Consider the following 10,692-nt stretch of genomic DNA (forward strand, 5'->3'; position numbering starts at 1 on the left):
GGGGTGTTTTGATAACGTCGGCAAACTCACAATTCATAATGTTATGATATTGACACACTTTATTCTTTAAAAAAAATAAGGGTTACATTTACTTCTATGAAAAGCATTCATATACACCCCATGAAGTTGGATTAAAGGAATGACGGAAACCAATTTATGTAGCTTAGTTGCATATAAATCAAAATGGTGTAATTACACAACAGTTAGCAGGTCAGGATATTGTTCCCGTCTAAAATTAATAACCACTTGGCTCATAATGGGGATCTCGTCCATTTGCAGTTTAACCTGGCTGCTCATCCTGGCCAAATGAAGAATATTCTAATTACGTGTCCGTATTACTGACTGAGTCACTGACACATAATTGGGTAGATGAAGCCATTCAATTGTCTGTTTGGAAACCTTTTCTTAAAATTCTGAAATATCAGACTGTCGCTAGATATCCGATACGGAATCGTGTCATTTACACAACGTAATTTAGAAAAAAACAATCCCTGGCATTGCTTGGAAATTCATAATGAAATAAAGCTAAACTATGTGTGTGGAGGGGTTGATTAAAAATGACTCAAACTTGATAAAATTGAATTAAAATTAAATTCTGTGTGTCCATGATTATGCTGAAAAAGTCCGGTTTCAGTTCATTTATAGTTCATGTAGAAGCTTCACCATATATGGTCCTTCCAATTCATAGCCCATCTTCCTGTAGTAGTTTCTTGTTCCTACACCTGGAAAGGAGAAGAAAAACACTAATTTATCGAGGTAAGTGTTATTCATGAAACTGCCAGTAACGGACAGCCACCTAAAATAATTTGTAATTTTCAAAACTGTAGCAATGGACCACTAAGAAGTCTTATACTTCTAATTCTCACCTGAAATCACCGCCAATTTATTGGAGCCATGTTCATACGTGGCAATTCTCTCCGCTTCTTCCATCAACATCATCCCGAATCCCTATTGAACCAAAATAAACCAGGTCAGTTAACCTACATTTTAACCAGAGGAGTGTCGTATCCGTTTTTGCCGAATGTACCTGATGTTGGAACTTGCTGGGGTCTCGGCTACTGACCGGGACCACGCTACCGTACACGTGTAGTTCGCGGACGATGGACACGCCCCCTTTCAGTTCCGCCCGGAACGACTGCGGGGAGCAGCGCCGTAGACGCAGCAGTCCAATTAGAATGTCCTGCTCGGGATCCTCATAGGAGAGGAAGGTCTCCCAGCTACCGTTGGCTACGTAGTCCCTTCGTACTAGCTCCACCTGAACACACCAGAAAACACCGTAAGACTCTTTAATAAGAATCATTTCCGGATTCCTTTCACCTACCTGGTAGGGTCGAACTTTGTGGTGGATCTCCTGAATTCCCACTTCTCTGGTTCTAACATCTCGACACTGCGCACAAGGAAAAATGAAACAAGATAATGACGCTTAATAAATTGGACGAATTTGAACATTCAGCATGCGTGCATATGAAAAGTACATTTCATGTTTGCATGAGTTTGCTGCATCATGTGAAAGTACAATGTGAAGTCAAGGTAAAGTTGGCTGATAAATGTTGGAGGTTACCAGCAGGTCCTAGGGAGGATGATGATGCGGGTGTTATCAATCGGAATGAACTCAGGGGAGGTACTTCACTTCTATTCTATGCTCCATTGGTTCTGATCTATTCTCGGCAGGTTTATAAATCTGTCCTCTTCTCCTACCACTGCAGCTCAGGCAAATTCCGCAGTTAGCATCAATTTGATCTATGCTCTGAAGTCTTTGGTGATTCCGGTGAGTGTTTGGACTCCTTTTTTTAGTCTTTTCGTTTAATAGGGACGTCTCACCTCAGTGCCCATATCCTTCATCCTGGCTAAGGCCAACTCCCGTAGGTTTCCGTGCTCCACTCCGGAGCTCACCAATGGCATTGGGATGTCCCTAATGGGCGGAGACAGAGCAGATTATTTCAGAAAAGCAACACACAAAAAAACACACGCACAACCTTACAGAGGTAAACTTGATGCACTTACCTCTGCACGCGATAAACCCGTGTCCAGGGCGGCACCAGTGCAAGGATTCGGGCCACCAGGTCCACCAGGGTGCTGGGTGTGTAGCTCTTATAGCGGCCCGTCTTCCACAGCTCATATAGGCCCGTACCCCGAATAACCAAAGTCGGGTATAGCTTTAATCCATCGGGCCTGAATGCTGGATTCTCAAAAAACTCCTGGAAAAAAACCCAGACAAATTCCTTTAATTGTACCAATTAGATAGCTTCAAAAATCAGTGTTTTACATAATTTCAAATACCGTATTTTCCGGACTATAAGGCGAAGCCGACAGTGCGCCTTATAGTCCGATGCGCCTTATATATGGACCAAATTCCTAAATTTAAACTGGCCCGAAGCATTGTGTCATGAAATCAATCATAAGTGGCCCGCTGAAGACTATGAATCATGAATCAAAAAGACTATGTATGGATCATTATTTTGTGATTGTAAAGTAATTTGTTGCATCTGAAGTTGAAATAAAGATAAAATGGAGAATGATTTGATTTGGATTCAAAAATCTAACATGATGCATTAATGGTGCGCTTTATAGTCCGGTGCGCCTTATATAAGGACAAAGTTTTAAAATGGGCCATTCATCGAAGGTGCGCCTTATAGTCCAGAAAATACGGTAATATTTTAACATAATGTACAAATAGAACATTTTGTATTCTACTGCAGTAGAGTACAACTGGGAATTACACAGTACAGTAGATCATTTTTCAAGCATTTACTATAGCTGTCAAGAAACGTTTTTCTCTGAGATGATGTCAGAAGAGATTAATTGAAAAGCATCTCGATATTACAAAAAAATGGTCCGTGAGCAAAGTTCCTGACACAAACATCATGAGCAAGCAATCCATTGTGTAACGCGGGCGTCAAAAACCGAGACCACTGGAAGACAGCTCTGACTTATTCAATAAAACCAAACAGATGAAGCAATCTGGATCAGTGCAGTGAATCAATATCATTTCTTGTCATTTGACACTTTTCTTTGCTGACTGCTACGATCGGCAATGTAAAAGTTTTGATAAGAATCTTAAAAATAAGTTATTGTTCTCACGCTGCCGGGCACGAAACCTATTTGGGGTAGGATTGCGACCAAACTGCAATATTACAGTCCTACCTATAAAGGTGTCTGAAGATTATTCGGGTGGCTTTTAAATCTATGATATTATTTAGTACTCGTATCATAGCTCTTGCTGCTCATAGGAGAGGAACCCTGCTAAGGACGTCTCTCCCTGGACAGAGAGCATCTGTAAACGAGAGATAAGTGAGAGAGGTTCGCAAGCTAGAGGGGAATTGTAATCGAATTTCACTATCAGGACAACCATGGGAGACGCAAGGAGGATGCAGAGTTGTGCCACAGACAATTTTTGCCTGCAGTGACTGTCATCCGCTTTGACGGCTGCCTCTCTATAAGATCACATTATAAACAAATTGATTACATTTGATTATTATTATGAGACTAAAATGATATCCCGGCTTCCTCTGGGCTCATCACGACTGGAGCTATGCCAATGAGGCTAGAATTCAATTTTCAAGGAGGATTCAAAATCTCTCCAGTGAAATCTCATCTGATGCTTGCGTCATATCGTAAGCGTTTGATTTGTTCTCGCTATTTAGATGATAAAAATAAATGGGATTTCAAGACGGCATTGGGGTAGCTCTCCTGCCTTGCGACATGAAGGTTCTGGTTGGGTTGATGGTCTGAATCTGCGTTTAACAAGCTCTCTGTGTTTGTGTGGGTTATCTCTTAAAAATACTAATATTCAAGGATGGTTATTTATTTTTGTTTTTTGTTTTTAAATTATCTGTAGGGGGAAATCCAGGTTTTGAATGGCTTTACAAAGCAGTGAGTCACAACTTTTCAGGTCCAACAGACAGAGATGAAAAAAACATTTGAAAAGTTTGAGACGCTAATAAAAGAGATCGTGTTTCCAAACGCAAAGTGCTCAGACACTGACTGACAAATTTCCATAAAAGCCGCAGGGGCGTGTCTCAATCTCACCGATTAGTTACACGTCTGTTTGGCATTGTGTTTCTTAATTACTTAATTTTTTTTAGTATTGCTGAGCAAAAAAAGCAACCAAATAAGCAGAAATTGTTTAAGGTATCAAACCGAGTTGCTGATATCCGACAGTCACGCTCCGTTCTGATTCGTCACGTTCGCATTAAAGTCGCGTTTCCAATCAGAGCTGCGGTGAGCCTACTGTTGCGAGACATCTGACAGACTCGTCTTTTGAGTCACCTCACAGTCGGGATTGACAGTGTTGCTATTTTGGATTCTACATGAAGGACTTCTTTGTACGACACCACTGTGCAGTAAGTAGTAATGACGCACAGTGAGGTGGAGCAAAATAAGAACTGACGATGCCATGAACAACAAAGCTAATGACTGATGCATCACCTTAATGACCCTGGATATCAACCTGAAAAAAAAACTAAATATGTTTTTTTTGCTGGGAGCACAGTGGAAGTAATTTCAGGGCAGAACATTTCAAGGAGTGCAATATAAAATCAACTTGCATAAAAAAATATTCCAATTTCCTCTTATTTATTTACTGTCATACTGATCAGACGCAGCCAGTCATCCCCAAAACAAAATTTCTTCTTCCCCCCCGCCATGATCTTTTCCTACAAAAACAATTTAGACTCATCATCAGCATTTGTCTCTTCAGGCAAAAGTAGGTTTATTGAGTCGAAAGTAATCACTGAAAAGCAATCAGGAATGTTGATTTAAGAGAAATTGCTCACATGTGAGATATCAATATACTTTTTTTGTCAGGAAATGTCACTTAAATAATGATACTTGTGTAACGTGAAAAAACATTTTAATGACAAAAAAAAAACAATTTTTGAAAATTTTGTTCCTTAATTTGGAGCAACGGCACAATAACACCACACAAAGGCACACTTGGATTTAATTTCTAATTTCTAGTGTCGCAAGTACCGATACCTTGAAACAAGACTGATAACAGTACCAATACTGATACTGAAAATAATAATGTAGGTACTCACAATGAACTGCTCCACATCTCTCTCTATGCCGACATTGGGCAGGTCCGGCATCATGTGGGCCACAACTTTGAAGCCGGCGTCTTTTGCCAGGTGGAAAGACTCACATACAGCTCGTACTGTGTGGCCCCTGTGGTAACATGCCCACAAAAAAAAAAAAATACAGTCTGGCTAAGTCCGTGAAAACTCTTGCAATTAGCCCACTGACCTGTTTGTATCCCTGGCCACATCTTCATACACACTCTGGACACCGATCTCCAGTCTTGTGCAGCCGTAGCCCAACATGTCGCTCAGGTGTCGTTTCAGGCAGTAGTCGGGACGCGTCTCAATAGTGATTCCTACACACTTGGTGTTACTGCGCTCAGAGTACCTGTGGATGGATATATTTAAAAAAAAAAAATATTCAAATCAACATAACGTGCATCTTTTACTTTGACATTTTATTTCACGAATTACCATAGTTTGACAGGGACAACATTATTGGTGTAATTTAGCAACATTAATTTACAAGCTGAAAGGGTGCAAGGCTCATTACTCGCAGAGTTAACATTAACCTCACATTAAGGACATGCAGATGCAACAAAATTAATATGATAGCAAAAAAAAATGTGATTGCAAAGCACATAATGTTAAATGAGATATTAATGAGTATTTGCTTTTTGTCAAAAGCAATCTAAATGAATTATTTCGAGAAAGTTTTGATTGTAAATGCGTCTATACTTTTGGAAGATTGAATCAGTACCATCTTTTGAGTTATGATAACGAATGCAATACAGTATATGTACTGTGAAAGGTGTTCCTTGTAGTTAAACAGTAAGCCAAAAAGCATCATCAGCTAACTCAACATCTTTCAGCACATTATTTTGGTTTAATTGCCCCTGACTTTACGGTTATGATGGCTGTAATTGCTCTCATCCCAGATTGTAGAAAAAAAAGCTTGAATAAACCCATTAACAAGCTGCGGTTTTAAGAAAGTTGCATTGAATTCATTTTTAACAGATACCTAGGACAATTCTCATTGCATCTGGTTGGTATCCAGATTGTCAAATGGGAACATTGTGGAAAAAAAAAAAGACATTGGCTGGATATACTGTTAATACCACTTTGAGTATTATCGTCTTTGTGAAAGATGATTTTTTGGGGGGGTACAGCTCTTATTTTGGATGCTATGAAATTGTAAAAGGGGAGGTGGTTGCCAGTCAAATCCAAAAGTTTCTTTTTTTTTTGCTGCAATCCTCTTATATCCTAATTTGTTTACAATTAAAGTGACACAAACTGTACTGACATTGTTTTCTAATCAAAGTTTAGCAGAAGCCAAGTTGTGTAATTTTAGGTATGTAAAGCCAAATTAATATTTCCATGACGTATAGCATAGGTGGAAAAATGTTTTTTGGCTAGCCCCTTTTAAACTGTCAAGCTAAATTTCAGGATCTGGTTCAAATTTATCCAGCACTATCATTTTTCAGACCAGTTCGACCATAAAAGACGAATTTCAAATGGCACATATTGTGCCTCTCACCATCATCAGTATTTCAGTAAAAAACAAAAACATGTCTACCTCCGGAGTGCTCGAGAGTAGAGCTTAAAAAAAAAAAAAAAAAAAACAGATTTGCAATACCCCCCCTTTTTTTAGACCAACACCAGTATAGAGTACTTCATTCTTGAGTAGCACCGATACCAAACAGTAGAGTGTGACCATCATGATCAACTTTCAACAAGATTTTGAAATGTATTTGTGGCAATTTTTGTGAGGTCAGATGACGGAATATGACAGGACCAATAGAATCGGGCGCATCTGAGAGAGCTTGATTCGAGATAGGCGAACGCAAATATCACATCATCCTGCTTTGATTTTTGCAATGACCATTAGCTCCCCTCATGCCAGCTCACATTTCTTCTGATTCTGTAGGCGGCTGTAGTAAACATCCATTTTTTACAGTCTGCTGGTTGATCTACACCAATTATAGGAGTTTGTGCTGGCAAGAGGACAATCAGATTGTGTGAAATGAATCAATAAAAACTCTATTATCTTGGGTGATTATCTCGCCGTATCTTGCTGATGTGAAAAGATTTGTAGAAGCGTGGTGAGAGGTGAGTGTCATAACATAGACACACACACACACACCCTATAAACACAAACACACATCACCAACTTGCGGCTGAAACTCCATAGCAATTACTACAATCAAAGCATCTTAACAAGGCCTGCCGATAGCTGATAAGCTTTATATACGTATGTACACACACACACACGGCAAACACATACTTATGCTGGGAAAATGACGCACAACCAAACCCCTCTTTGGTCTTATCAGTCTTTAGGGAAGTAAACAAACATAGTCTTGTGAAAAAGCTATTATTTGCTTCAAATCGTCTGACGTCATCAGCTCCACAACAAAATGGGTAATTCTACTTTGACTTTGAATCTTTCCCAAGTCATCTTAAAAGTCGCTACTCATCCATTCCGAGCAGGCGTGGGCGCAATTTCATTCAAAGCTCAGCACCTCGGTAAGCGAGAAATCAATGGAGGCAGCTCCAAAACACTCCTAGAGACGGCCGTATTTCTCCTGAAATTTGGATCAGACCTCGAATGGAGACTGTGCTGACACAAGCATTAATTAAAGCTTCATCTAATGGAATAGTTGCTGTTGTGGTGGGTTCGTGTCAAGAATCAAGGGGGTCAGTTTTTGTGCATTGTGTGGTTAGAGTTCAGGGAACAATATATTTTAGACCAACTATAGCTAAGGTAGCAATCAGATAGTTAAACAGCTCTCTCTAGTGTACACATGGAATATTACATTCACTCAACCGGGCGGCCATTTATGAAATTCATTAAAAATAAAAGGTGAGGTTGGCTTTTCAATTCCAAGTCAACATTATGCATTGTTTTGAAACATTATCCATTTTCATAAAAATGAATGATCAAAAAATAAAACCAAAACGTATGTACTCAAGATATTGACAACAATATTCATGCAACTTTAGAGGCATTTTCAAATAATTATTTCATTATTTATTTATCAAATTGATATGTAACAGTGGGGCCCTTCGATTTTAGAGTTTCCATTTTCACTGTTATGACCACAAAACAACAAAAAAATAATTTTAGGATTGTAATGGGGGGGGAAAAAAGAGGCGTGATAAACATTTGTTACCTTACAGCCTCGGCCACATTGTTCGAAGTATGTCCAGACAAAGCGTCGTGAAGATTCCTGATGAAGTAATCTCTGTAATCTTCAGGCAGAGCCATAAATGTTCCACCCATCACAATGAATTCCACTTTATCCACAGTGTGCCCCAGTTGCTTTAGCTAGAGATAACATAAAATAAATATAAGGTTTGTCAAAAATAACAGTTACAGAATACCAAACAATTATTAAATTCATATTAGACGCTAAACCAAATAAAGCTTCAAAGAGTCTTCCATTGCTCACATTGTGAATGAACAATAAGACTTCGCCATTATTGTAGTTTAGTTTAAGTCAAATAAAACCATCTCAACAAGCTGAATGGGAGGAAAACTTGTCAGGAAAGTAATTTGCATCCTGGGGCAATAAAGTTATGGCAACAGTGTCTGTTTACATGCCCCTCTTTGGCCAGTGGCATCAACCACCACGCCAAACACGTTTGACTGACCTGCTCCACACGATGCCTGGTCTGAAGGTAGGGATCATATCGCGCTCGAATGGCTCTCATTGAAGTGGGCTAGGACAAAGAAAGAAAATCAATTAAAAAATGGTTAAAAGGCTAATAATACCAAGACAAATAAAAATAATATGTAATAATAGTAACAAATAAAAGCACCAAATTTAGGATGTCTATAAGTACTGCTGTTACTACTGTGGCCCCTTATCATCAGCAGTTAAGTACGGAAAATAAACATTTGTAAAACCTCATCTTACCTCATAACCGGTGTAAGATTGTGTGGAGTATTCAAAGTCGGAGTCCGGCCCACCAGGGCAGTACCTACAAACATGAGCATGGTGATAATAAAAATGACTTCTCATCTAAAAAAATGTGAGTTATGGAATACATAATGGGTACAGTGCAACCAATTCCGTACAGAACATTTACGGTGAAAAAGTATTTGCCCTCTTTGATTTTTGTTTCGCATTATTAAATGTTTCGGATCATCACGCAGATCATTTTATTAGTGTGATGAATATGCAAAAATTCTGAAATCAAAGAGGAACAAATACTTTATCATAACAATCTTGCACAAGTCCTAACTTCAGGTCAAATTATATAATACCTAGCCAAAGAATTGGTTGAATTTGTTTGTGGATGTGAGAATGGTACAATTTGAAGGGCAGCTGTCACTTACACACAAATGTTGCCGGTGAAGCTGATGTGTGGACAACGATGTGGTTTGCACATCACAGCAACAACTGCAATCTGTCAAGAGACAGAAAAAAAACATCTCACTTTTGTACAGATTACAAGGAACTGTACATATGAGTTAAAGTAATGTGAGAGCAATGTCAACAATGTTAATTATGATTCAGAGAGCTTCTTACCCCACTAGCTGTGCGGATCGGTTTGGCCTTTAGTTTGGGTACCAGAGCACGGCGATATTGTGGAGGAACGGCAGCGATAATATCTACCAAACGGGGTTGAGCCTCCAGGCCGTATTTCGCAGAGGTCTTTGTTTTCAATCTGTTGGAAAATATTTAAGTTGTGACAATAGCTGCAATGGGTAATATTTGTTGAAACTTCACCTTTGCTCAGACTTAAAGAATATCTGAAGAGTCTGGTGTGATACATACTTGTTAAGGTTGATGTCTTTTCCCTCTTCGTGTGCTTCAACCAACTGTTTGATGACATCGGCGATGGTCATCATCATCAGTTCAGCTCGGCTGAAGGCACCTGTCATGCAGAAATATCCAATCACAGTATAATTTACCAACTACTTACAAATTGAGAGGAGCGACAACACGCCAACGCTCACTGTGCACATTTGCGGCGATAATTAAAAACGATGTAATCTTGTGGCAACAAAACATTGACAACTTTTTATTGAAAGTGTAGAATTGGTACCCATGCTTCACAGATCGTTTTAATCATGAGACATGCAATTGATCGTGGACTTGTTAGCATTATCAAAGAGCTCCCGGACCTGGGATGATAATTCAAACACTGACGTAAACTCACTCTTTTTCTTTGGCTTCCCCATTCTTCCGTATCTGTTATTCGTCTGTATTCAATTGTGAAAATAACTTTACAGATGTATATTGATCATGCTTGTAGGCAAAAATAGTAAACAACTCCACGTTGCATCAGAACACGGCTTGTCGTTCATCAAGTGGGACTGTCGTAAAGTGGCGTAAAAGAGCGTCCCATTAAAACCATTACGCTCAACCAGCTAAACGGGTTGACATAATTGAATAAGATAATAACGTTTTAAAATTGCAATTACTTAACTCTTTCATGCCTCTGATATCTACAGTGTGAGTCGTTTTTTTAATAGTATATTAATAGGGGATTGGGGGGGAGAGACTCGCATTCATTTCTGCTATAGTCCACAGCAGTGACCAGCTAAAGTAAAAGTTGTTTTTCCTATAGTGTATTCATGCAAATAAACAAACAAACCAGAAGAGCTCCGCTAACAACGCATTTATTTATTTATTTTACAGGTAAACATTCAACCATGCAAGCA

The 10,692-nt window shown here is 39.1% G+C and overlaps 1 protein-coding gene across 1 annotated transcript; it reads right to left on the reverse strand.

Annotated features, from left to right (window-relative positions):
- Positions 1–41: 41 nt before the first annotated feature.
- elp3 (elongator acetyltransferase complex subunit 3) lies at positions 42–10,356 on the reverse strand. Its single transcript, XM_088360973.1, has 15 exons — positions 10,188–10,356; positions 9,803–9,902; positions 9,554–9,692; positions 9,361–9,431; positions 8,939–9,002; positions 8,673–8,741; positions 8,192–8,346; positions 5,245–5,406; positions 5,040–5,166; positions 2,005–2,198; positions 1,822–1,912; positions 1,322–1,387; positions 1,028–1,255; positions 867–948; positions 42–722 (listed from the first exon to the last, which is right to left on the reverse strand). The coding sequence occupies exons 1-15, from the start codon at positions 10,207–10,209 to the stop codon at positions 640–642; spliced, it is 1,653 nt and encodes a 550-aa protein (XP_088217099.1). The 5' UTR covers positions 10,210–10,356; the 3' UTR covers positions 42–639.
- Between the last annotated feature and the right edge of the window lie 336 nt (positions 10,357–10,692).

The sequence above is a fragment of the Syngnathus floridae genome, chromosome 19 (assembly GCF_059516105.1).
Source record: "Syngnathus floridae isolate MCC-2025c chromosome 19, RoL_Sflo_1.0, whole genome shotgun sequence".
NCBI lineage: Eukaryota > Metazoa > Chordata > Actinopteri > Syngnathiformes > Syngnathidae > Syngnathus > Syngnathus floridae.